Source organism: Pagrus major, chromosome 9, assembly GCF_040436345.1.
Source record: "Pagrus major chromosome 9, Pma_NU_1.0".
NCBI classification, from domain to species: Eukaryota; Metazoa; Chordata; class Actinopteri; order Spariformes; family Sparidae; genus Pagrus; species Pagrus major.
Genome location: NC_133223.1, coordinates 12,221,906 through 12,249,552, shown reverse-complemented (window position 1 = coordinate 12,249,552; position 27,647 = coordinate 12,221,906). Strand labels below are relative to the sequence as shown.

The window sequence follows — 27,647 nt, the reverse complement described above, 5'->3', positions numbered from 1 at the left end:
GTTAAAATCTTTACCTACCACTGAACCTAATACTGTCTTTTTTCTTCATAATTGCACTCACCTCTTGGCAAAATGTGTATTAACCTAACTTACTCTAAAACCATATTTCTACTTATAACCTACCTTTGCACAGGATCACATTTATACTACTGCTTGAATAAGAAAAATGATGATTTGTCAGTCTTAAATTTGGTTAAAGATTGTCTTGAAAAGGTCTTAAAAATATAAAATTAAAGTGTCTTATACCTGTAGACAACCTTTTGAAACTTCTAACGAGCAACTGATGTAGAAGTAAAAAGAATATGAAAATAGTATTCATGATTATGTTGCATTACAGTGGTACTGATGGAGAATGGAGATGTCTACACGTTTGGTTACGGTCAACATGGGCAGCTCGGACACGGAGATGTCAACTCCAGGTACTTCATTACTGTTTATGTTGAAATAAAATACAGGCATTTTACTGTCTTATACACATTAAGTGATGCTAACAAGAGTGACAGATCAGTCTAAATGCCTAGTGTGAAAGACTATGTGACATACTGCAATACCCATAATTCTAACGACCAGGAAGGGGCAACGCAATGTTTGTTGATGTTAGATGTGTGTTTAGGAAGGCTAGCTACTTGTTGTGGGTACTACAAGCCAGCATTTGTTATAGTAATTCAGCCCAGTTTTTCGAGTAAGATGAGAGAAATGTGAGGCCAAAGTATTACTTTATCATTTTGAATTTAATTGTAAACATAAATAGACCATACGGTACGTGGACACACAACCTAAACTAGATGTTTCTACCTGCTAGGGGTTCTCCAACTCTGGTGCAGGCACTTCCAGGTCCCAGTGTACAGGTGACGGCAGGCAGTAACCACACAGCTGTTCTCCTCGTGGATGGGCAGGTGTTTACATTTGGCAGCTTCTCGGTAAGAAAAACATTGTCCATGATGCAATATGTAATCAGTTGCTTTTCTAAAAGGCACAGAATTCTTGTTGAAATCTGAAACGTCATTATTTACCCTCACAGTGATGCTTTAAATGTTCATTGCTTTACACCTGTTTTGATATAACTGGCCATAAACTGCTCCAGAGAGTGAATATGTATCTCCTTGTTTTTCAGAAAGGGCAGCTTGGCCGGCCCATCCTAGACATGCCCTACTGGAATGCCAAGCCATCTCCCATGCCTAACATTGGTGCCAAATATGGACGAAAGGCTACCTGGATTGGTGCCAGCGGAGACCAAACGTTTCTGCGGATCGATGAGGCTCTTATCAACTCTCATGTCCTAGCTACTTCAGAGATCTTTGCCAGCAAACACATCATTGGCCTTGTGCCCTCCTCTGTGTCTGAACCGCCTCCATTTAAATGCTTGCTTATCAACAAAATGGATGGAAGCTGCAGGACCTTCAATGACTCTGAACAAGAGGACCTGCAAGGATTTGGCCTGTGTCTGGACCCTGTGTATGATGTCATATGGAGGTCAGTTCAAGGTTTATACAGAACAATAAAATGCACACAGTTTGGTTTAACTTTGGTTAACCTGCCATGTAACCATGTACTAAATTGTGCACTGTTAACCCCAAGTTTTAAGACTGAGTTAAAATAACCTACAGTTAAGCTTGTGACTTGTCACTTTTGATTTTTAACACCTTCCCTGTGTCCTGTGGTCCTCTTCATGCTTATAGGTTCTTGCCAATCTCAAGAGAGATGCTGTGCTACAATGCAGTGATAGCTGATGCCAGGATGCCCTCTGCTACAGATCTACAGGCTCGCTGTAGCATCCTCAGTCCAGAACTTGCATTGCCCTCAGGATCACATGCAACCACTACTCGCTCTCATGGAGCCCTCCACATTCTTGGTAACCCTCCTGCATCAGCCTGTCTGCAGTCTTTGGTCATATTAATTTTTTATGAATGTCTTGGTGTCTTATGAATATGTACATAATTGCACAACAAATGAAGATGGACAATGCAGATATCTGTGTCTCTTCAGGGCAGATGTGTAATGTCAGTAATTTAATTTCATTGCTGTTCATTGAATCATCTGTAGCTCATCATTCTGAGCCCTGTTTGAAAGATTATTTATTTTTATTATTTATTTTAAAACTTGTGTTTTTGTCAATGTTTATACAATTACCATATGTTGACATATGGAAAGGTTCTGTGGAGCCTTCAACTTAAATAGTAATTATACATTTTTCATTTTGCTGTGCCAAAGGTGAAATTCAAATAATTCTTATATTCTTTCTTGGGAAGCACAAATTTAATACTTTCCATTCTCTCATCAGTTCTCTTTCATTCTTGGGAAAATTGAGAGACAGATTTTCTCTTGGATTTTAGTCTTCCATGTGATTAATTGTCTATAGGAATGCTAAGTTATGAATTTCAATCAAGGAGAAATACTAAGAGGAAGTATACTGGGTTATCCACTTAGGTTGCCTAGATACGCTGGCAGCCATGCAAGAGCTGAAGATGGGTGTAGCCAGCGCCGAGGAAGAAACCCAGGCAGTGATGAAGGTCTACTCCAAGGAGGACTACAGTGTGGTGAACCGCTTTGAGAGTAAGTGGGTTCTTTGTACAGCATACATAGTAAATGATGTATGAAGTAACCAGGGGAAACATTTGGCATTTATGTGTTTTGGCCTGTGATTAGATTAACCTAGACTAAATTGTTTTCTTTAAAGTCAAAGCTGCAGAATATGTGAAACATAAATAATCAGTTCAGATCAGTTAACATCCTCTTTACAAACAACCAAAGTGGTTAAAACAACTTTTGTGTTCCTTGCACATGTGTATTGATCCCATGTGTGATGTTGTAGGTCACGGTGGTGGCTGGGGCTACTCGGCCCACTCTGTGGAGGCCATCCGCTTCTGTGCTGATGCAGACATCCTGCTGGGTGGGCTGGGCCTGTTCGGGGGACGAGGGGAATACACTGCTAAGATCAAGGTGAGCCGTCCGGTGATGCTCCATTTCAGGCATTTTTCTTTTTCTGTCATGGCCATAATTTGAGTCACTTGCTTTGTGCCATGAGTGACACTTAATCAATAGTTAATGTGCTGCTGCAAATATCTACACAGGTATATCTAATGAACCAAGTTATAGTTGCACCTGGGTTATGAATTGGAATATTACTCAGTTTTTTGCTGGAAATCTTACAAAGTATCTCACCAAAAACATTACAGAACAAGTTAAACAAAGTTTTCTGACCATAAACAAAGCAAAGCTTGAATTAATTGCATTGTAATACATACATTTCCTAAAACTAATCAAGTACCACTAATTGTTTAAATGGAATCGTGGCCTCAAATTACAGGTGTTAACAATCTGTTAACTCTGTTCTGTTGTTGTGCAGCTTTTTGAGCTGGGACCTGACGGTGGTGACCATGAGACAGATGGTGATCTATTGGCAGAGACAGACGTTCTGGCCTATGACTGTGCTGCCAGGTGAGTTTTATAGATTTCTGTGTTTGCCCATAGTTATCACAACTATTGCTTGCAAAGAACTTCTGCAATTATATGGTCTCCATATTCATGGCTATTATCTTATATTTCTTTTTTTAATTGTAGGGAGAAATATGCCATGATGTTTGATGAGCCAGTGCTACTGCAGCTGGGCTGGTGGTATGTGGCGTGGGCTCGAGTGTCTGGTCCCAGCAGTGACTGTGGCTCCCATGGACAGGCTACCATTACTACTGATGATGGGTAAAACTGATTTCACAATATAGATAGTACTCTAAATTATAAATAATAAATTATTACTGCTTACAAATTTTGATGTGTCATTTGGTCATGTTTGATGTTATATAATGTATATAATGTTTTGATTTGAATAATAGTTACAACCCATTAACTTGTCTTTTTGTTTTTCCCTTTCAGTGTGGTCTTTCAGTTCAAAAGCTCTAAGAAGTCAAACAACGGTACAGATGTTAATGCGGGTCAAATACCACAGCTACTTTACAGGTAAGGAACATTTCTTGCATTTTATAATCAGTGATGCTAGCTATTTTATATTTATGCTTTTCAAATAAATTGTTCTAATTGCTTCTTTATATTTTAACTTTAGGCTTCCCTCAAATGATGGCAATGCATCTAAAGGGAAACAGCAGACCAGTGAACCAGTCCATATTCTTAAACGCTCATTCGCTCGAACAGTCTCAGTGGTGAGTATTGTTTCTGTGTTTTGAATAGTGTTTTACCTGCTCTGATTTTTACAGTACTATGTGTTTCCTGTCTTCGTCTGTCTCTCTGTAGGAGTGTTTTGAGTCTCTGCTGAGTATCCTCCACTGGAGCTGGACCACCTTGGTTTTGGGTGTGGAGGAGCTGCGAGGGCTGAAGGGCTTTCAGTACACAGCCACTCTGCTGGACCTGGAGAGACTGCGCTTTGTTGGCACGTGCTGCCTCCGCCTGCTCAGGGTCTACATCTGTGAGATCTTCCCCATTGCCGGTAGGAACACAGAGAAGTTCTCAGCAGTCAGTCAATGGCAATATAGTGAGTTGCAAAAAGTAACTACAGTATCTTGGTGAAAAACTGTTGACAATATTCATCCTTACATTTATTTGAGAATGAAACATGTATGTGTTGTTCGATACTTCTATGTCTCAAATAGTTATCTCCCTTTTTCTTTGATTTCCAGCCAGCACTAAAGCTGTAGTGGAGGAGTCAAGCAAGCTGGCAGAATGCGTGGGAAAGACACGCAGCCTGTTGAAGAAGATCCTGTCAGAAGGGATGGACAACTGCCTGACCAAGCTGGACAATGACCCCCAGGGCTACTTGTCTCAGCCTTTAACCCTGCTGGAAGCTGTGCTGCAGGAGTGCCACAACACCTTCACTGCCTGCTTCCACTCTTTCTACCCAACCCCGGCTCTGCAGTGGGCCTGCCTCTGTGACCTGCTCAACTGCCTGGACCAGGTCAGTGACAGCAGACCGTGTCATTGTAGAAGAAGTTATAAATACGTGTAGTTTGGTTTAATGTATAAAAAGTCAATGAGCATTTATTATCAAAATAGTTGATAATTTTCTTTATAGTTATCCACCAGTTATTTAAGCTACAAAGATGGTCAAGAGAGTTTTAAAATTCAGTTCACATGTTTCAAATCCATAACTTCCTAAGAAGTCTTAGACTTACGTTGTTAAATGAAAATTGTAGAAAATGTTCAAATAATAAGAGATTAATTTCTCTGTATTCCTCTGTATTTTTTAGGACATTGCTGAGGCCAACTTTCGAACATCCAGCAGTCGTCTGTTGGCGGCTGTCATGTCCGCTCTCTGCAACACCTCTGTCAAGCTGACATCCATCCTGCCCATTGCGTACGATGGGGAGGTGCTGTTGCGTTCACTGGTCAAGCAAGTCAGCACAGAGAATGACTCTGCCCTTGCTCACCGCTTCCCCCTCCTGGTGGCCCATATGGAGAAGCTAAGCCATGTGAGTTTTTTCATGTCATAAATTTTACATCAGGTGTCATCACTTCAAAAATGGTGGACATGGGTGCAGCCTGCGACCCAGGAAATGTATGACAGACGGAGAACATGTTGGCATGTATTTTTCCCATTTATTACTCCCATAGACGGAGGAGAACCTGATGGGAATGACCAGTTTCCGGGAGGTGCTGGAGAAGATGCTGGTGATTGTGGTGCTGCCGGTGAGAAAGAGTTTGAGGAAGGAGGTGGAGCTATTCTCGCCACACCTGGTCTCCAACACCTGTGGTCTGCTGGCCTCCATTGTCTCTGAGCTCACTGCATCTGCCCTGGGCTCCGAGGTAACTTCACTCCCACTAATATTGGCATGCATCCAAACAAACAAACACACATAAGACATGTGTGTAGGGCCTCAGGGTTTAGTGTCCTGAGGTGCTCTTATGGAGCTTTTTGTTTCAGGAATGTAAAAAAAATTGTCACCTGCGGTGTCTTTGTTGTTGACCTCTGTTGTCTCTGTTGTCTCGCTTCAAATTCCTTTAAAATCAGATTCATCAGAGTACAGGCCTATAAGTTGTAGATGAGATCTGTTGACGAGATAACATGTCTTTCCTGCTTTTTCATGCTTTTGCTTGGAACAAGCTGGTGTTTTTACTGTTGCCAAAAGAATCAGCAGCACAAAGGAGGAAAATGGATTTTCTTTGTTGTTTTTGTATAGTATGCTGAGTCATTGAGTGGATGGGAGAGATATCCGTCACCCGTCACCCCCCCCGCCACACTCTTCATTTAATTATCATCACTCTCTCTGTTCACACGCATACTCATGTACTGCAGTCAGGACTTCAAGCTCTCGTTGCCATAGTGACCGACACTGGGCACTTTTTTTCTCTCCAGTCTGCTGTCAGGGAAACAGCTCTTCCTCCCCAGAGCACCTGGATAGGTCCCTCTGCAGTTGTGTCTGGCTCTCTTTAGTCAGCAGGCTGATATAAATAGTAACAGTTTGTATTAACACGCTCCAAACACAAGATGTTCTTATTTCAGATAGTGGTGTAACTAAGTGTAGGTGATTCTTGATTCACATCGACCCCCCCCAGTTTGGCACGCATGTGAACCGTGGATTCATTTGCAAATCTAACCATCACAGTGTGAAATACAGTTTTACTGCCACTGTTACTTTTTCAAGTAATAATTACCTAAATCTCAATGCAGACTCGCAGTGCAAAGATAGCAGATGTGTGCTGTGTTTTACTCTATAGTGAAATTAGCGCTTTAAAAGCTGTCAGTTTGAAGTGAAATCCTATAGGCTGTAACCATGGTCATTTCCAGTGGTGTAACTGGGAAACTGGGCCTGCTTGTCATCATAAAAACAGATCATAAGATTGTGACGTTTACTTCAATTTCAGCAGTATCTGCTGCCTTTTCTTCGACAGAACTCTGCTCGCTTACTCGAGCAGCTCAATTTCTTTGCCCATCTGTGGCACAGTAGTTCTACATGTTGAAAGGCTATTTGTAACATGTAACCAATAAGATAGTGCTGTGGGTGGGATATGAGTGAGACTACAGAGTGGTGAATACAGACAGAGACAGGCGGCTACATTACAACCAAAGTAGCACATTTTAAAATGTATTTATTACTATTTTTTTGGTTGTTTCGAAAATGTGCTGGTCCGTGACTCAAAACCATGATAACTATCCAAACTGTGTCTTTTGTGATCCGTTGCATCCCAAATCTCAGATAATTGTTTTTATTTTGTCTCTAATTAAAAGACATTACTGACCTTCACATTAAATGACATTGCATTACTTGTACAGAAGTGTTTGAAATGAATTGCTGTTTTACGCTTTGTGCTCAAGATTGCCACCTGATGGCCTGCATACTGCTTTTGACTTAGGACAATCATTATTTAGAGGATGTAGAACGTTTGTCGTTTGCTAATATTTGCTGCAAAACTTTGCAGTCTTCCTCCTCAAATGTGTTAATAAGCCCCATGTGGTTATGTAATAGGTTTGAGCTGTTTGGCTACATCTGTTGTTGTGTTTTTGCTTATTAGGTTGATGGGCTGAACTCACTCCATTCAGTGAAAGCATCTCCTAACCGTTTCACCAAAACAAGCCAGGGCCGGAGTTGGAACACAGGCAATGGCTCTCCGGATGCCATCTGTCTGACAGTGGACAAGCCAGGCGTTGTGCTGGTGGGCGTCTGTGTCTACGGAGGAGGGGGAATCCATGAGTATGAACTAGAGGTTCTGGCTGATGACGTAAGTAAATATAAATAATTTTCAGCTCATATTTGATTGGATTTTTAAAAATTTATTTTCAATTTCATTACATTTTTACAAACTTTTTATCCCTCAACCTTCAGGCACAGACAGAGCACCCAGGGGACTCAGCACATTCTCACAGGTGGACGTCACTAGAGTTGGTGAAGGGCACCTACAGCACTGATGATTCTCCCAGTGATATTGCTGAGATTCGCCTGGACAAGGCCGTGCCACTCAAGGTACACAGGGTCTCAAGACAATAATATATGCATATGATTTTTTGTTGGATACAAATGCTAGGATGTGACATGCTGTAACTATTTTCTTTAGTGTCTTTATACAACTGTGTGCTGGATTGGTTAAAATGCATGTAGTCTCACTGATGAATGTATTCTGTTGCAGGAGGGGGTCAAATATGCTGTGCGATTGCGAAACTACGGCAGCCGGACAGCCAATGGCGATGGAGGGATGACCACAGTGCAGTGCTCTGATGGTGTGTCCTTCACCTTCAGCACCTGCAGCTTGAGTAGCAATGGGACCAACCAGACCAGAGGACAGATCCCACAGATTCTATACTACAGGTAAACACAAAATCAGCATTTTGTAACATCCAATCTCTAAAGTATTTCTTTTTTCTTATTCTTATTCTATATTTTATTTTTTTGTTTTTTTCTTGTGGCTGAAGGAGTGAGTACGATGGGGATCTCCAGTCTCAGCTCCTGAGCAAAGCCAATGAGGAGGACAAGAACTGTAGCAGGGCTCTGTCTGTGGTCAGTGCTGTGGTCAGAGCTGCAAAGGACCTTCTCCACAGAGCTTTTGCTGTCGATGGTAAGCACAACAAACTTGTAGCTGTATTGCAAAACTCCTGTGGATCCATTTGTATTTAATCATATGCATTTAACCTGTCCTTAATTATCTCCAGTCGATGATATTCCTGAGCTGTTGAGTTCCTCCAGCCTGTTCTCCATGCTCTTGCCCCTTATCCTGGCCTACATCGGCCCTGTGGCTGCGTCTGTCCCAAAGGTAAGACATTAAACCATCAAACCCTTCATCTTCATTTATTCTTTGTAAATGGTCTTTCCCTGATGTAGCATTGTGGTGAAATGTCTCCTCTCATACAGGCTGCTGTAGAGGTTTTTGTGCTCGTTCAGGAGCTGCTACCTGCTGTTTCTGCCCTCAACCAAAAATACGCCCCACCCACCTTCAATCCCAACCAGTCAACAGACAGCACGACTGGCAACCAGCCTGAGCAGGGCCTGTCAGCCTGTACCACCTCAAACCACTACGCAGTAATTGAGAGTGACCACCCTTATAAACAAGCTGGCGTCACACAATACAGGGTAAGTTATCCTTTGGAAAGCTAACTTCTGAGTGAGTAACTTACATCTGAAAAAGTGACAGAGAGACACAAATATAATTATAAATATAAAAGTCTAAACTATTCGTGCTCCATCTCACCTTGCCTCAGGTAACTTTCCCAGACTGTGTCCGCTGGACCACCATCGAGTTTGATCCACAGTGTGGGACTGCACAACCAGAGGATGTCCTTCGTCTGCTCATCCCCAGCCGTACCCTCCACCTGTCTAGCCTGGGGGGCAAACCTTTGATCCATGACACCATCAACACCTGGACTGAGCTCAAGAAGTTCTCAGGCTCCACAGGCTGGCCAACCACTGTGCTAGTGCTGCCAGGTACGAGAGGCTGAGCAGTTGGACATTTATCGACAGTTACAAACGTTACAGTGTTCCAGTGTGTTGACAGTGTTGTTTTGACAGAAAACAGAATCAAAATAAATCCTCAACTTCCAAAAGCCAAGGGACTAAGATGACGCAATATGCTATAGTTGGAGTAAAAAAAGAAAAAAAACTTTAACTAGAAAAGATTGCTATTACAGCTGTTTTTGATTAATCTCAATGCCCTGCCAATCATGACATTAGCTTGAATACCTGAATGCCCATCACATTTGATTGAGACTCAGCACAGAGTCAGAAATGTGAGCATGTATTTCAGTGGCTTCGTCTATTACCTTATAGCTCTGCAATGAAGATCATATATTTGTCTAGCATGTCCCATACAACTTACATGCCCACATGAGGCCTGTAAGGCAGCAGCACTTCTTCTTAGGCTCTATAGCATAGAGCGAGGAAACACGGGTGTCTCCTTGCTTCCCTCATGTGTGTCTCTTCCTCACATCTCACAAATCCTTGCTGGGAGGAGCAGAGACGCAAGTTTGGAAAGCAAGGAGACACGTTAGCAAAATGAAAAGCACACACAGTCCGGGATAATGTGCTACACACCTCAAGGTGGAACTGAGGGAACAAAATACCCAAAGTTGCCTGCACTGTGGTGACAGAAAGCCAAGAAAGGCAGAATCTGTGACAAACAAGAAAAGCAGACGAAGACCTTTCTTCTGCCAATACATTAATGTGTTAAATATGACATCACTAGCATTATTTATGATAAAACGTGTAGTATGGTGTAGATTAAATCAGGTGTGAATGAGCAGCAAACTATTCTAAACCCAATAGTTATTATTGCAGCCAAGTTCTACTTCATTGATCTTAAATGTTCTCATATGTGCATTAATCACCTTAATGATGCTTTACTGAGCCACTTACCAAAGCAGACTGCCATTAGTTTACCAATGTTTGCCCGCAGAACTCTGACCGCCTGTTACTCTTTACATCTTCTATGTTTCTGTCCTCTCTACTTTCAGGAAATGAGGTTTTGTTCTCACTGGAAACAGCCTCAGACTACGTTAAAGATGAGAAAGCTTGCTTTTATGGCTTCAAGTGTGTGGCTGTGGGATATGAATTCAACCCTGGTCCTGATGAGGTACAGAAACACTTATATATTATTTTGTTAGTTGTGTAACAGCCAGGCCTTCCACCTGTCTTAGTGTTTGTGTCTGAGATTTGTTAGATCTCGTGGCTGTAATGAATTCTGAATGTAATATGTAAATGTTAAGTTTGTGACTTGGTCCAGGCAGAATAAATGTTGAATGTTACATTACCTTCCTGACATAGCAGTATGGACATTTCAGGGTCTCATCTTGCTTGAGAAAGAATTAGCCTACCTGGGCAGTGTGTGTGCTGCAGCTCTGATGAAGAAAGACCTGGCCCTCCCTATAGGTATGGACGAGCAAATCTGCTTTTCTATGAATCCATGATACAAGTTGTGTGCTAAAGGCAAATTAAGACTGTATAACCTCTTGAGTAAACCATTCATCTGTTATTTCGATCTTTTTTTAATTTAAGGTAATGAACTGGAGGAAGATCTCGAGATTCTTGAGGAAGCCTCTCTTCAGGTGAGGCATATCTTAAATTCAGAGATGTCCTCACTCATTTTGGTCTTTATATCACTCCAGAAATGTTCCTTCATTGATTCTTATCTCCTTTGATCTCACCCAGGTGTGTAAGTCCCACTCAGGGATCCTGGGGAAGGGCCTGGCCTTGTCTCACTCCCCCACCATCCTAGAGGCCCTGGAGGGAAATCTGCCCCTGCACCTTCAAACCAATGAGCACTCTTTCCTTGAGGACTTCATCACCTGTGTACAGAGCTCTAGTGGAGGACGTCTTGCCAGGTGAATGCTACTAATACAACTGAGCATTTTCCATTTTGAAATATCTGTTGGTTGTAAATCTTCTTTTAGCTTTGTCCCTGCAGTTGAGGATTGCATTACAATAAGTGATTTTCCAACCTGTCTCTCTCCATTTGACCTTGCTCCCATCTAGGTGGCTGCAGCCAGACTCCTACGCAGACCCCCAGAAAACATCTCTGATCCTGAACAAAGATGACATACGCTGTGGATGGCCAGCCACTGTGGTCGTACAGACCAAAGACCAGTATGGAGATGTGGTGCATGTTCCTAACATGAAGGTCAAGATAACTGGCTTTTCTACTTCCAAGATAAAATAATAAAGATAAAAAGATAAATATTTTACAGAAATGAAATGACATTGAATGAACATGAAATTATTTTGACTATTTCAAAGTAGTTTCTAAGTTCTTACTTGCCAGCCAAAGCCTCTGACTTGTGTTTCTTATTGCCTACGTGTCCAGGTGGAGGTGAAGGCTGTTCCTGTGTCACAGAAGAAGTCGATGCAGCCTGAGAATGTGAAAAAGCTGCAGCGGCTACCTGGAAGCTCCTCACCATCATCTTCTGGCCCTGACCTAACCTTCGGAGGATTGCCAATGCCCAAACTGGAGGCCACGTACGAGCCCATGATTGTGAAAGAGGCTCGATACATTGCTATCACCATGATGAAGGTCAGCCTCATGTAACTGACTGACAAGCTCACTTGTTTATTCATTTAGAGGACTGCAGATGTTCCACAAGGGGGAGCTGTTCATTATCAGATCTGTTGCGTGCATGCCAACCTGTGGGCCTTAAAGGAAATGCAGTGTAGACATGTCAATAGTACAGTTACTATTCTTCTCTTTGGTTGTATTTAACGATACTAACATGTGAGCCGTTCGCATTTTTAATAGCTGGTTTATAGCTGTTTCTTTTGTGTGTTGAACTTGGTGAAATGGAATAATTTAAAATTTAATCAGAAAGGACAAAAAGGAGATTAAATCAACTGAATGAAGTCATGGAGAACAAATGAATTGAATAGCAGTGAGGTAACACTGAGGAAGATACAAGACAAGTGAAAAAAATGGCAGAATTATGTAGAAACAGAATCTATTCCATAGGACTGTGATAAACGTTATAGACCTGGTAATAAGTACAGTGTTTATTTAGGGAACATCACAATGCTTGCCCTTTCTGTAATTGTAAAATTGTACTATATTTTGGTAGACAATGTTTTTGTTGATTAATACGTGTGCTGTTTTTTTTTTGTTTGTTTGTTTTTTTCAGGCATATGAGAACTACTCATTTGAAGAACTGCGCTTTGCTTCCCCCACCCCAAAGAGGTAAGTGACGTCATGCAGACACAAAACACATTTTCCAGTGCAATACAATCTACCTACTGATCATTTCCCTCACAGACCCAGTGAGAACATGCTGATTCGTGCCAACACTGATGGAACCTACAGCGCCAACTGGACTCCAGGAGCTGTGGGCCTCTATACAATCCACGTCACCATTGATGGCATTGAAATAGGTATTTCAAAAGCATTTGAGGAACAACACACTTGTCCTCAGTAATGTAAAGGCCTCAGTATGAACAAGTGAGCTAAGCTGGAAATGTTATTTTCTTTTAGATGCTGGTTTGGAGGTAGAAGTCAAAGACCCCCCCAAAGGCATGATTCCACCTGGCACTCAGATGGTCAAACCAAAGGCTGAACCTCAGCCTAGCAAGGTGAGCTCTTTTTGAATAACCAACAGGGGCATGAACATGCACATAAACACACCTATGAACTGCATGCATGCTTGCAATCACCCATCAAATACAACTCAACAGAGACCAGAGATAATTTGTCCTGTCCTGTCAACACCGATTTGTAACTATAACCACTCAAATAAACTTGATCCTAAAAGCTACATTAAACAGTCTTTGGACACGAACACAGAAACAAAAAGCTTCTCATTGAGAATAGACATCTCATTTACAACTTAATGCTGCTTTTAGCTTTTTCACCTCCTTGATTTGGTTTGCTGGTCTGACAAACAGAACAAGCATTCGTCGATAGAAAGCATAAACTGATTGTCAGCTTCTCTCCAGTGCAACACGATGGGCATTTAAAATAAAAAAGGAAACAAATTCAGACGTTTTTTGGGGAGACAAAGAGTAGCAGTACCAGGCTTTGACCTCCTTTAGGTTTGTCAGGTGGTAAGACAGAGGACAGTGTGATGTTGCTTTACTTTGTTGAATGCATAAATAAGCAGCTGTTTGTGAACGCGTTGCACATAATATGATGAGGTCACATATTGTGCTAAGGCTGATCGTGGTTAGTTTGTTTATGAGTCATTTTGAGACTTAGTGCAGATACTGTATGTTAGCCCTGTCATCTATTCAAACTGCATTGATTATTTTTTTAATATGAGTAAGGGTCATCAAAAGAGTGATTGGAAATGACTTCAAATGGAGATAATGCATCAAACTGACATAAGGAAGGTTGGAGTCATCATCATTTTTGTGAAACTTGTGGAATTTCTTATTTTGTAATCCATAATGGGGAAACAAGCAAACGTGCTTTAGGTTAGCACTGCCTATAGAGCTCAATGTTTTCCATGCACCAGTATAAATTTAGATGAAGACAGCAAGATCATGACTAACTTCATCCAGCTGGTGCTGCAGAAAACAGGGCTCCTAAAGTTTCCTCATCTTTCGCTCTTTCTATGCGTGTACTTGAAAGCAGGCTCTGTGTGGGTTAACGCAAGCAATCTCCCACTGTCAACGTGTCCTGCTTCTTCTTCTTTCAACTCCTGCTGCACTTCTTGTCTTCATTTTCTTTCTATTCTTTGCTCCTGCCGCTCACGGTCTCCATCTCCCCTCTGCTTCTCTCAGGTCCGCAAATTTGTGTCCAAGGACAGCGCAGGCCTGCGTGTGCGTAGTCACCCCTCCCTGCAGAGCGAACAGATAGGCATAGTGCATGTCAATGGCACCATCACTTTCATTGACGAGGTAATTGACTCTAGACCAGGAAGAATTATGCTTATGTTACGCTATATAAGTATACTAGCTAGAGCACTATCCACTTTTACTCTATTTCCTTGTCTGTTCTTTAAATCAGTAAGATATAATCATAAACTTCGTAATCCTATATTTTTTTTTGTCTAGATTAATAGTTTTAAGTAGTTCTGAGTCCTCTTTGATTGATCCTTTGTATTATATGTTATAACCTCTCTAAATAATAACTACTTACTTTCAAAGCTTATAAATTTGTTGCTCTTACTTTATTTTGCTTCATACTCTTGCAAGACACTTTGAGGCTACACGAAAGGCTTGAATGCCTGCACCATAAATTGGAAAGATGTAATGCATTTAAATCCAAAATTTAAATTGTAGCACTTGAAGCATTTACTCAATGGTTGTTCTGTAATGCAAACCATATTCAGTATAGTATTGCACACTATCTGCCCTTAAGTAACAGCACTAGTGACATTTCTGACATGTCTTAGCTGCTGTTACCCAAATTTACCCTCCTCTAATTAGAGTTGAGACTTTCCTGCAGCCTCAGAGGTGTTGTGTGTGTGTGTGTGTGTGTGAGGGCGCTGCCCATCCTGTTTCCATAGTAACAGGACGGCATGGCTCTGCTCTGTTGCTTGTTTTCCCGTAGATCCACAATGATGATGGTGTGTGGCTCAGGCTCAATGATGAAACAGTAAAGAAGTATGTTCCCAGCATGAATGGGTACACTGAAGCCTGGTGCCTCTCTTTTAACCAGCACCTGGGCAGGAGCCTCCTGGTCCCAGCCGACGTAAGTAGAAGGCGGCCTGCTGAGCAGTCTGTCCCAGTTTAATAATGACAGAGGCTCCTGTGCTGTTCATTTGGGGAAAAAGCTCAGAGATCATCTTTGTTGTGTACAGTAATGGTTTTTTGAGGATTCTAGTGTTTGGCACCTGCTCCCCAAATGCACTCGAAGCATGGTAAACTGAGAACTTCATTAACTGTTGGGGTGTTTTCTTGCATGAAACATCTATTTGAGCTACACTGAGTATGAAACTTTCACTAACACGCTGTGCAACGGAACAGCAGATGGGAGCGTGCATGCATTAACTCATGTTTAAAGAAAAAAGGTTCACCATGACGTGACCAGCAACACTTGTAAATGCTTACACGCCTAGGTAGTTTATGTTTAGTGCCTTCACATGAACCCCAATGCAGGAATTGACAGACAATGAAAAAAGTAGTAAAGGAGCAATTTCAACCTGTGGTAAAGTTGGTTAGTCTGCACTGTTCAGTCTTCTTTTCCTCATTGTCCCTCACTCACAATTCATGAACACTCACACACCCCAGCATGTGATGATAAGGGTTCCTCTTGCATTTTGCTCCATGCCACAAAAACCGCCATTACATGCAGAATCAAATTAGGACTGTGACCGGGTGTAATTTAAGACATGAATATTGCAGTAACAGGGAAAGTATCTCAACGATCGGATGTTAATCTCCAGGTGGTTTTCTGTCATGAAGCAATCACAGGTCCACAAAAAGTTTAATGGGAAATTGTACCTCTATTGCTCTACAATTCCACCTATGCATTGGGATGCTTTAGGTGCTACAAGGCTTCCATGTAAGGTCTCTGTCTGAACAGCATGACACACTACATCATCCAAGTGCAGAATTTTTTTGGAAGTTTCTTCTTTATATGTCTCTCATGTGGTCATAGATTTGGAAAAAATGACCCTGTGGTGTTTGGAGTGAACTATCAATTCTTTTTTGTTTTGCCCCTGCAACTGGGTTTTGTATATTTTGATACATTTGATCTTACACTTTCTGTAAAGTGTTCAAGCATTTGACAGGCTTTGCCTGTATTCGCAGTTCGTCATGGCCCCCTTTTATCAGTGCTCCACGATTTCTCTAACTGGCCTGTCTGACACCAGTCAGATTCTGTCTTCTCTTTCTCACCTTCTCAAATAACCTCTGATGCTGGAAATTCCAGAGGAGCCAAGCCAAAACATTTTTTTTTTCTTCCAAAAAAATACATGAGCGTATTCCCCCATTCTGTTTTCTCTCCTCACTCGAGTCGTCTACTGTTTCTTGACTGTCTCACGATCTGTTGCTCAGAATGTCTTTAACGCTAGCCAAGGAGTCAGGGATATCGGCTTTTTGTCATGGACTCCCTTAACTATATTCCCGCCACAGGTGAGTTGTATGAAGGAGGGATAAATAGCTTGAATGCCCCATAGTTTATCATCCATTTGTTACTCTACTTGTCCTCTTGAACCCCTTGTGACTATGTAGTCCTCCCACAGTGTTACATCAGACATAAGAGGTCGAACCACAGTTGCATGGATGTCTGTTTTGTTTAATTTTGATGGTAGTATATCAGCCGCTATTGTCCCATAGACTCCTGCAGTGATCACATTTTGGAGTTTTTAAGTAATTGCTGTTCAAGCTTGTATGTTGCATGGGGTTGAAATACTAATGTCCAGCAGTCTGTTGCATGAGGTCCTGTTTATAAGGCTTGTGGTATACAGTATAGTCCTGTATCCTTGTGTTTCATAGCATGCCTCCCTTCAGACTGTATGAAACGAACCAGCCATTCTACTTATTATGAGTAGGTCCATTATGTATTGGTCATTTAACTGCATCACTACAATGTTGAATGGATGTTGAACTTAAGAGGATGGAAGTCTATATAGGTTTACAGTTATCTGTGTCAGGTGATATCTAGTAATTGTAAAACAAGAGTATGTCATCTGAGCACGACACAGCCTCTCAAAGTAGTCTACAGGAATAGTTTTAAAGTTTTAGGAAATAATGCTTATTTTCCTTCTGCCAAGAGTCAGATAAGGTTGATACCACTGTCATATCTGTCCAGTAGATATTAAGTAAGTGAAGAGTAAATATAAATATGCTTAGCTGATCTAACCAGCTAGCTGTATTAACTGAGACTGAAAACCCAGATAAAAAGCTAGGTTGACTCTGTTTCATAACAAAGTCCAGCACCCCTAAAGTTCACTGATTAAAACATTATATCTTGCTTGTTTTACCTGCACAAAAAAACAAAAAAAATGTAGAACTATCAGGCTGTGGTTTTGTGGGGTTTTCATGCTGGACTGTTTATTTGTTAGGAACAGTAACAACAAGGCTCAAGTAATTTACACACCCAGCAAAGAAATACATATGAGTGGTATCAATCTTCTCATTTAACTCTTGGGGAGAAAGTAAGTAATTCCCTAAATGTCTAATGCTTTAAGGATTTGAATAACACATGTCCAGGGGCCTCTTTATCCATAAATGCTTGATATCATAAATGAGCAAGGGTCCATTTTGGATAAAGGCCCAATCTTCTGTTAATATGAAGATTAGGCATATTTATTCAGATTTTATTTATACAGGGTCTGTTGCCAAAGCATACATTCTCTTTTATGACATCTCCCTGTGATACTGCTAGTACTTCACCGTAATATTTCAGGACTTAGTGGTGTGAGCCTGGTCCTGGTCTTTTAAATTTTTGCAGCCTTTTGCCGTGTTACTGTACTCTGGCTCTAATCCATGCTCTTACCTCTTGCAGGAGGTCAGGGGCCAGTCGGAGGAGAACGTTAAGGAGGTGAGCAGCTGCCCTTCCCACGAGGCCCCCATTCGGGTGCAGAACAGGGCAGGGCAGGGCGGCGGCCCGGGGCTTTATAAGGTAGTGAAGACCGGCCCCTCTGGTCACAACATCAGAAGCTGCCCAAACCTTAGGGGTATCCCCATTGGAATGTTAGTACTTGGCAACAAGGTCAAGGCCATAGGCGAGGTACGCACTCACCCCAAATAATGCAATGTTTTTTTGTGGCAGGATTTGATAAATCAGTCTGTTTAGATCACATAATGTAATTTAGCGAATGTTAGTAGATTTTGGCCTTAATTCTCAGAGATTAGAGTTCCCTCTTTTTTTCCTAAACTGATCTGATTTTGAATGTAAAGGATGTAATCTCTTTCTCTAATGGGAAAATACATCAGGTGCTTCTGGGTGTGGGTGTGTTCTGTGTCTTTCCGCTCGCTGAGGTCTTATCAACTCCTGTGGCTGCAACATTTTTGCGTGCTTCCTGACTTACTAATTCAAGTTTTACAAATCCATTGCAGTTTCAGGATGTCATATTCAGCTGCCTCAAGGCTTCTCAGTGGAAGTCTGATCACACCATGCTGGAGCCTTTCTTTGCCTTGACTGTATCTTTCTTGCACTTTTAATAACTTGGTACTTTGATACTTTGTACTTTGGCCTGGTGATGAGTGGAGCCCTCCTTCTTTTGGATAAGACCCATCTTTGGCTGCTGTGGTGTGTCATGCTGTTCAATAGTTTTCCTCTCTGAGCCTGTACTGGAATGCCTTGTCTGGATCTGAGAGGTGCAGCCTGCACATACTAATACTTACATCTATATGTCTGTTTTTCCAAAACGATAATATTTCAGGGAATTGAGACAAAACAACCCCCAATGCATTTACCTTTCAATAAGACTTTCTTATAGTAAGTTTTTATTTTATTTTAGCTACATCAGTTTTGTCCCGCAGTGTCTGCTGATGCACAAAATCAAATTCATGTGATCTACTGCTGTGGATACTGTATGTGTTAATCAGATGAATTGAATGTTTGCATGTTAGTGATCTACTGTAGTAGAGTTTGTGTCATGGTTTTGTCTGTGCGGTAATAACATGGATCGACTGGGGTTGATATGGAAAATGACTGTTTTTCTGATAGTTGAGGGTTTTGTGAATGTGCAGTGTGTGACATGTGTTGAGTGTGTGTGAGTATGGATAAAGAGTGTTGTTTGTGTATCAGGTGGTCAACTCAGAGGGGACCTGGGTACAGCTGGATAAGAACAGTGTAGTGGAGTTCTGTGAGAGTGATGAAGGAGAAGCCTGGTCATTGGCCAGAGACCGTGGTGGGAATCAGTACCTTCGCCATGATGACGGTAAGCCACGCTCAATGGGGAACATTTGTGAACATCAAAATGTGATAAATTGTAAGATAACATAATTTAATTTGCTCTCATAGAACAAGTACTGCTTGAACATGGGGCGCAGACCCCACCACCCAGCCCTTTCTCTGTGCAGGCCTTCAACAGAGCCACAACTTCAAATGGAGCGCAGGGCTTTGACTATGGCATTTCCAACAACAAAGGTGAGGTTAACGTGGCGTAGAGTAGGTTTGAAGAGATAAAATAACACAATAATAACATAATAACCATATCCCTAATCTGCATATCACTTTGCTTACAACATCCACTTTGTGCTGTTCATTTGAGTCCTCAGGCTTTAGTCAAAGGTTACTGATGTATACCTCACCACTGACTCCACTCTGCACCTTTGTCTTGACTCTTCCGTGCTTTTATTTTATATACACTCTATTTGACATCTCCACATGCTTTGGACTGATAAGTGTAGACATTTTCACATCTTTGGTTATGCAGTTACGTCAATATAGCACACCCAATTTCTTCTTTTATTCAAAACTATAGGGAATTACAAATCTCTTGACCTTTTTAATAGCAGTGCATCCACTGCATCCAGGTATATGTGATCCAGTATGGGTCAGTCAATCTCTTTAGAATCACAGTTGCCATCAGTCACTTATCTCTCATCTCTTTTTATTTATGCATGCTTTTTATTGTGTCTACTATTGTTATTTCATGCCTAACATCTTTGCAATGTCAGGCATATGCCTCTGTGTGTGTATGTGTGTGTGTGTGTGTGTGTGTGCGTGCGTGGGCCAGTCGATGTGCTTTGGTTCATTTGGACTATAATGGAGTGCATTTAGTTGGGGTACTGTGGGCTAGTCCAACACTGATAACTGGCCCTGATTACATGTCTGTGATTTCACCCTTTACCCTTTGTTGCCTTAATTTAGTCCTCTAGAAAACACATTGAATCATTTACATAATCATTGTTTTCTTAAAAATATGGTTGTATACTGAAAACATCACCTGAATGAACTCATCAGTTCTGCTCAACCATCAAAGATTGGCTGGCCCCAAATGTGTCTGTGTATCTTTCTGCCTGAATATCATGCTGATGCTGTGTCAATTGTCTTTCAAACGGCTTAACTCTTTCTCACTACTTGAAAAAGGAGGCTGACCTGTTGAGACATTCGGCCATGCTAATCAGAGGACCATGGTAAAGCTGTAAAGTTGTCTCTCTTGCTATCACAGGGCTTCCTGCTACTGTAGAAGACAAAGAATGTGTCTTTGTTGGGCAGAACACAAATCTGATGGCCTCCAAATGTCTTCAAATGCACCAAATGCTAAGCTGTGCCTTCTCCATTCCGGAGGGTGATGAAAGTGCACCTGAATCTGTTTGCTACACAGAATGTTACTGGCTTTTTAGCCTTCTGTATGACTGCAGACATCTCTGACAAGAAGAACAATGATTCATTTCATTGTCACTTTGGCTGGCAACAACACAGATAGACCCTGTAGGTGGCTTCTTCCACAGACCACTCATTGATGTGGTTACACTTGGGAGAAGTAAAGTCTATGTTTCTGACATGGAGAGATGGATTCATTTATACCTTTTCTGCACCTCCTCCTTTAAGCAACCAGGTAGCAGTCCATCTCAAATGCTTCTTGGTTGCATCAAAGCAAGGTTCTTTTTATACCAGATGACCTCTCTGCCCCAGAGTGCATACATTTTGCAAGATGTTAAGCACATGTATCCTGAATGGGAACCCCTCTGAACACTGAACTACCACAAGCATGGTGAATGTTTGCAAGTCCCCTTAGGAGGTTGCAGGCCTTTGCAACTCAAGCTCATGCATCACTTGCCACCTGTGTGATGGATACATCATGCTGTGAGGCAGCATTATAAATGGCTCACCTTCAGACTGGTCAGCTTGATATGCCAATGTGTGCCAAAGCTCTTTGAGCAGCTTGGAGAGCAGCCTCATTGACAGGTCTCTCAGACTTCAGTATTCAGCCGTGGTGGTTGATTTTTTTCCATCTTGCCTTCCCTGAGGCAGCCTCCCATTTCTGGCTCCAACAACTGATAAAATGGACGTAAACTCCAGACTTCAAAATGTCTCCTCAGAAACCTACATTTTATATTTTATATTCTCTCAAAATGACATAATGACTGGGTTTTGCATCTGGTTATGTCAAGACGGTGGGAGATTTTTGAATGATGACTGATACAGTGTCAGCTCAATATACAGTATGTAGAGAAAGGTCAAATTTCTCCCAGCAAAAGTTTTTGAGACGTCTGATGAGGCCACACAGGCTTTTTTAAAGAGTGACTCTTGATAGAGACCCCTCTCTGCCCCTCCCTCTGTACATCCTTTCCCCAAATAGAGTTGCGAAATGGGAGGAGCCGCTGGTTCTATGAAGTATTTTTCGACACCCTGTTTTTTTCTGGTTATGATATTGTCATTGCTCCTCAACATAGAAACTCAAGACTTTCTTAGATAAGTTAACAATAATAAAGAGTAGTATTAAACTCCAACTGAAGTAAAATAACAACATTTTTGTCTGCTACAGCAGATGAATGTACTCTGTAAATACCTGTCCCCTTTAAGAAAATAAAGAAAAGAAATTAAAGTGAGAAATTTATACATATACAAACTTTGAGCAACTCATATTAGCTTTCCTGCTAAAGTTTTCTTATCTAACGTGCAAACATGAACACATGTCTTTTCCTTTACCTTAGCTTGTTGAATGAGCATCCAAGCAAACATTCACCTGGGAAAATAACTCTGCTTTTTTTTGTCAGTATATGTCGAATCACTAAAAATAGTACACTACCCATGAGCCTCAGCTGACATTGCTCCGAGGATAAAGCCAGTCAGAGGTGCCAGTCAGAGCTGTAGCAGCACGCTTTGTCATCGCAAATGAAGACAAAACACTACTACACCATAGCTACTGGATTTGTCTACCATTGACACATGATCTAAAAGGAATCTATTTTTAACAGCTTAATGTATTGACAAAAATACACGTTTCTCTATTTAACTGTAGTACTATTTATCCATTTCTATTGTTTTGGTATGAGTTGCAGACTTTTGGAGATAGCAGCCTTCTCTTGAATATAATAGAACTAAATGGCACTCGGCTTTTGATGCTCAAAGCACCAAAAAAATACATTTGAAAAACTCAAAAGCAATGTCTCTTTCCAGAAATCATGGCCTGGTTACTCAACATAATCCACAGCTCTTGTTGTGTGCAGTTTCATGTGGGAACTGCGTTCTTTCTACCATACAGAAGGAAACGTGCATCTCAAGGATCTCTCTGTCATGGACGAGAGGCTTATACTTATGACAGCGCTGGATGTAGACATTTATGGCATCCTCCTCGGCTGAGTTGTAATGTTTGCATGCTAAATTAGCTTAGTTAGCTAGCTTCTCATCCATGAGTAGATGCACGTTTTTTTCCTGCGCAGTGATACAGAAAGATAATAGTTCCTGCATGAAACTGCTCATAGCAAGGTCTGTGGATTATCTTGAGTAACTGGGTCATGATTTCTGGAAAGAGACACTGCTGTTGAATTTTTCAAATGTATTTTTCGCTACAGCTGATTCAGTCCTCTAAAACTTAATAACACTATAGATAAGAGTAAAATTACCTATTTTTGAAATAATAAAAAATATAATATTTCGTACCAGACGTTTCTTGGGAGTTGCTGTACCTTTGGACTTTTTAATCATACAGTAGGACCAGAGGGTCTCTGACTCCATTGCTCACCTTTGGGATGCCCATCCAAGCATTTGGAGTGCTCCTACTGCTAATCTTCTAGCACTGTCAATACAGAAAATGATTACCAAACTTCTGGGACCCTGATGGCTCAAAACAGCTCCTCCCATTTCGCACAGCTGTGACATTGTGGGAGATGACAAAATGACTGATAGAAATTAAACTCTGAATGATCCTCCCCCCCTTTGGAAACCTCAAACCATAGCATAAGCTGTAGTTTCTCCCCATCCTCTGTCTCCATGTTTGCAGGTGACCGGTTGAGTGCCATACTGAATTCCATTCAGTCTGGGCCCTTCCTCTCAGCAGCTCCCTCCTCCTCCGTATTTGAGCAAGCCGCCCAACCTCCTCCCTCCTCCTCCCTTGTCCACAGCCCATTTGTGTTTGGACAATCCCCCTCCCAACTGTCTCAGCCACAACCACAGCTTCTGAGTAAGTCTGTCCTGCTTTCTGACAGCGCTTGCTTGCACAGGTGTTGATCCTTTTCCTCCCAACTTTTTGTTTTTCTAATTTGTTCTGTATTCATACTACTTTTTGGATTTTGTGAGGAGGGCAGGAGTGACGTGTGACACATAACAGTGCAGTTATGTTCTACGGTGCTGAAATATCCTTAACAAGCCAACATATCTTTTATTCAATGTTTAAATCTTGTTTCTAAAAAACAAATCAGGTGATATCACCTTAAAAAATGTACGCATTGATACACATTAATTTGTTTTTGAAAACAAGATTTCAAACTTAAATACTAGACTAAACGTCTTGTTAAAAGGTATATTTTGCCATGTGCTAAGTAATAAGCTGATTTGCTTAATTTTTTGCTTGCTCTCTTGTTAAGTCAGCTTTTTCTTCTCTTCCTCATCATCTTCCTTGCTGCTTTAACTTTAGATCTGCATTTTCATCCTTTTTTATTAACAACTTGTTTCATTTTCTGCCTCAACCAGCCCAGAGCTTCACTGCAAATATAAACAGTAGTCTAAATAGTAGTCTTCTAGAAATATCATCCAAGTCACAATAATACACGTAACACCTACTAATAGTACGTACTTTCACTGGATAATTCAAATACAAAATGCCACATTTTAAAAGAGATTAACTCAGAACGGGAACCAAAGTATCTGTTTCTATGTTTGTCAATGTTTCAGCCTGTAAAGCTCTCTTTCTTTCTGTTGGTCTTTTCGTCTGTATTGCTACTCTCTCTACATGTTATATTTTGTACCTGTTTGTCTATGTCTTGTGGAGCCCGGGAGGTGTCTTGGAAAAAAATAAAAAATAAAAAATTTTTGCTCTCACGTAAGCACACCTCCTTTAATGCTATCAGTCGCGACGTGCATGTATCTTTCACACTCACAATGGATCACTGGGATTTTACACAGTTCTTTTTTTTTTTTATCTTGGGCTGAGATATGTGGATACACTTGGCTGTTTGGAATTTGGCTGTTATAACAACCCTGTGTTATCTCTGAGGACTTATAAACCTATTTTACAGAATAACACACTGTTTTGCCATAAAACCCTTGATGAGACTGAGGGTTCTGGAGTTTTTCATAGATGTTTTCTTTGCAGTCTTCTTTAAATCTCCAGCTGACTGAATGCAGCATGCCAAAGGTGTTTGCCGCCCTCTACACGATGAGAGGGCGGCAAAATACACATGATAGTAAATGTCCAGTGTGTAAGATTCAGTTGCATCCAGTGGTGAGGTAGCAGATTGCAACCAACTCAATACCCCTCTCCATGGCAGTTTGTTTTGTCCATTCTGGGCTACTGTAGAAACATGGTGGTGCAACACTGTGGACCGCTCCCTTTGTAGATATAAAAGGCTCATTCTAAGGTAATAAAAATATGATGATTCTTAGTTTAAGGATATAACACATTAATGAAAACATAATTATGAATATTTTTTTCTATTTCTGCCAAAACATTTTGAGAGCACAAAATACCACGTAGTGCATAGAACACCTCCAGGGCTCAGTAATTCTCTTTTCTAATCTAAGTGTTCATGTCTTCATGTCTCTGAGTTTTTCTGCCTCTCTGTTGATCTTCCCATCACTTTAACATGTCCTTTTGCTTCTTTCTACTTCAAATTCTTGACCCCATTGCCTCTTTATGCTTCCTTTCTTTCTCTCTGTGGTGGCCCCCCCTTGCATTCCATGCCTTGTTCGTTTACCTGCTCCGCTGTAGATGGTTCATCGCGCAGCCTTGCTTCTCGCGAGCGTGTGCACAAAAGCAGTGTGTCCGTGGCTGGGCATGGTACTGCTCTCTCATCTGTCGCTCTAAGGCAAAAGGGTGGGTAATCACAGCATGCATGCCTCCCTCAGACTGAAGAGAGGGTGGGTAGGAAGTCAATAAAAAAACAGCCTGTTCTGTGATGAACAAAGAGTATTTGTATGGTAACTTGTGGAAAACATTTTGGGCATCTTGTGTTAGAGCTAACCTTAAAACTGTGTACTAAAGTAGGACATGGCTAAACACAATATTATAGTTTGATGAAAGGTTGATGATTGACACATATGAGCATTAATTTAATGTTCAGTTTAACAGTAGGTGGACATTCAATGCTCTTGACTCCAAGGGTGACTCTAGTGGTAGTTACCACTACCACTAGATCCAGTGTTGGTAGGAGAGGTCAGGACTGGGCTGGAATCCATTTGTCATCAGCTCTTCCATGGTCCACAAGCTGTTTTCATTCATGTCAGAGTTTGTCTGGTAAAAGACAGACAAAGCTGTGGGAGAAACACCCAGCTAGTAAAGGCAAAGTTTGCTTTTTAAGAAAATATATCACTCACCGGCATTAGCTTTACAACATTTAACATCCTTCACCTTTGAGACTTCTGTCTTTTCTGCCCTTCATTTCATTTTACCTTATATTTTTAACATTACATTTTTTATTTCACTCAGGTCTTGAATGTTGTGCCTAGAGTTAAATGGTTACACTCTTACCACTGATTTAGTCCTTTTCTGTAGTGTAACTGTGTTTAAAATGATTAACGTTTAGGTGAGCGAGGGAACCTGATGCCCGGCGCACGCCCCATGTCCCCAGCCTCCAAACACCGCCAGGAGAATCGCTTGCCAAAACAAGAGAGTCGGGGAAGCCGCTCATCTGAACAGAGCCGGGTCAAGACAGGGGAGGGTGGACTCTCAGCCAGTGAAGCCCTCATCCTGCGCTCAGACACGGCCAAACTGAGGTCCGACTCGCACAGCCGCTCTCACTCGCCCAATCACAACACCCTGCAGGCCCTAAAGGCCGATGGGAGAACCCCTGGACTTCGGGCTGACTCCCCGAACCCTGGCTCTCGCTCCTCCTCTCCCAAACAGAAAGGCGTATCCTCTTCAGGCAGGTCTAGCCCCTCCAGCACCTCGTCCCAGCACTCGTCGTCGACCCACCATGACAAAAACCTGCCACCTAAAGTTAGCCCTTCCTCCAAAGCCCGGCTGGACCCTCCCAGAGAAAGGTCCAAATCAGATTCATACACTCTGGACCCAGACACGCTTAGAAAGAAGAAGGTTCCACTTACAGAGCCACTCAGGGGCAGGTCTACCTCTCCCAAACCTAAACTGTCTCCTAAAGATCCAAATAAAGGAGTGAGCAATAATGCAGAGAACCGTGTTCCCTCTCCACATGTGACCCAAGAGAACCTCCACAGTGAAGTAGTGGAGGTGTGCACCTCCAGTGCTCTCCTAACCAATGAGGATGGCAATGATGAGAATGTGGAGGTACGTAATGCTGAGGAAGGATCATGCAAGGTGCACTTTAGCATTGGCAAAGCCCCTGTCAAAGAGGAAATAGAGGGCCGCTCGTCACCCAAAGTCAGCCGCAAAACCTCCAGTCGACACACACGCCCTAAGAAGGACAAATCTGGGCCTCTGTTTAAAGGTGAGAGTACATCACGGGTCACGGAACCTGCCAAACAGGCCATGTCACCCTCCGTAGCTGAATGTGCGCGAGCAGTCTTTGCTGCATTCCTGTGGCATGAAGGTATTGTCCATGATGCCATGGCCTGCTCCTCCTTCCTCAAGTTCAACCCAGACTTAACCAAAGAGCACGCCCCCATCCGCAGCTCCCTGGGAGGACAGGGTGCTGAGGAGAAGGAGAGCAAGTTGAAGAACCGCCACTCCTTAGAGATTTCCTCTGCACTTAACATGTTTAATATTGCTCCACATGGGCCAGACATCTCCAAAATGGGAAGCATCAACAAAAACAAGGTGCTCTCCATGCTGAAAGAACCTCCACTGCCAGAGAAGTGTGAGGACGGCAAAGGAGATGCCATTTCCTATGAGACGACTTCTCATCCCTCTATGAGGGCAAAGTCAATCTTGCCGTTAACGTTACAACACCTGGTGGCATTCTGGGAGGACATTTCTATGGCCACCATCAAGGCAGCGACTCAGAACATGATCTTCCCCAGCCCGGGCTCCAGTGCCATCCTGAAAAAGAAGGAACATGAGAAAGACAATAAAAAGGCGAAGAAGGAGAAGAAGAAAAGGGAGAAGGCAGAGGTGCGTCCAAGAGGGAATCTGTTTGGAGAGATGGCACAGCTCGCCATGGGTGGACCTGAGAAAGACACCATCTGTGAGCTATGTGGGGAGTCTCACCCTTACCCTGTCACCTACCATATGAGACAGGCTCACCCAGGTAAGAATACAGGAGGTTCTGGTTAGTTCTGTCATTTTGAAAAATCTCTTTGTATATCAGTAGGGGGGTGGGCAA

At 41.9% G+C, this 27,647-nt stretch overlaps 1 protein-coding gene across 8 annotated transcripts in view; it reads left to right on the top strand.

The window, feature by feature from the left end:
- Window positions 1-27,647, top strand: part of mycbp2 (MYC binding protein 2) — a 64,657-nt gene that overhangs the window by 26,269 nt on the left and 10,741 nt on the right. For 2 of the 8 annotated variants that reach the window (XM_073473418.1, XM_073473416.1), the window contains 37 exons: window positions 338-419; window positions 803-920; window positions 1,115-1,473; window positions 1,680-1,852; window positions 2,428-2,553; window positions 2,813-2,940; window positions 3,347-3,438; window positions 3,562-3,696; window positions 3,871-3,954; window positions 4,058-4,154; window positions 4,246-4,483; window positions 4,629-4,903; window positions 5,196-5,417; window positions 5,560-5,751; window positions 7,459-7,665; window positions 7,770-7,907; window positions 8,071-8,249; window positions 8,354-8,496; window positions 8,591-8,691; window positions 8,790-9,008; window positions 9,137-9,359; window positions 10,385-10,503; window positions 10,712-10,799; window positions 10,926-10,975; window positions 11,079-11,251; window positions 11,403-11,547; window positions 11,731-11,937; window positions 12,533-12,588; window positions 12,664-12,779; window positions 12,880-12,977; window positions 14,127-14,243; window positions 14,899-15,039; window positions 17,800-18,024; window positions 19,048-19,180; window positions 19,264-19,389; window positions 23,195-23,374; window positions 25,935-27,572. In XM_073473418.1, the coding sequence (XP_073329519.1) occupies window positions 338-419; window positions 803-920; window positions 1,115-1,473; window positions 1,680-1,852; window positions 2,428-2,553; window positions 2,813-2,940; window positions 3,347-3,438; window positions 3,562-3,696; window positions 3,871-3,954; window positions 4,058-4,154; window positions 4,246-4,483; window positions 4,629-4,903; window positions 5,196-5,417; window positions 5,560-5,751; window positions 7,459-7,665; window positions 7,770-7,907; window positions 8,071-8,249; window positions 8,354-8,496; window positions 8,591-8,691; window positions 8,790-9,008; window positions 9,137-9,359; window positions 10,385-10,503; window positions 10,712-10,799; window positions 10,926-10,975; window positions 11,079-11,251; window positions 11,403-11,547; window positions 11,731-11,937; window positions 12,533-12,588; window positions 12,664-12,779; window positions 12,880-12,977; window positions 14,127-14,243; window positions 14,899-15,039; window positions 17,800-18,024; window positions 19,048-19,180; window positions 19,264-19,389; window positions 23,195-23,374; window positions 25,935-27,572 (7,143 nt within the window). Of the gene's footprint in view, window positions 1-337; window positions 420-802; window positions 921-1,114; window positions 1,474-1,679; window positions 1,853-2,427; window positions 2,554-2,812; window positions 2,941-3,346; window positions 3,439-3,561; window positions 3,697-3,870; window positions 3,955-4,057; window positions 4,155-4,245; window positions 4,484-4,628; window positions 4,904-5,195; window positions 5,418-5,559; window positions 5,752-7,458; window positions 7,666-7,769; window positions 7,908-8,070; window positions 8,250-8,353; window positions 8,497-8,590; window positions 8,692-8,789; window positions 9,009-9,136; window positions 9,360-10,384; window positions 10,504-10,711; window positions 10,800-10,925; window positions 10,976-11,078; window positions 11,252-11,402; window positions 11,548-11,730; window positions 11,938-12,532; window positions 12,589-12,663; window positions 12,780-12,879; window positions 12,978-14,126; window positions 14,244-14,898; window positions 15,040-17,799; window positions 18,025-19,047; window positions 19,181-19,263; window positions 19,395-23,194; window positions 23,375-25,120; window positions 25,226-25,934; window positions 27,573-27,647 lie in introns of all 8 variants that reach the window. The other 6 variants (XM_073473424.1, XM_073473417.1, XM_073473421.1 and 3 more) reach the window with 6 other exon arrangements.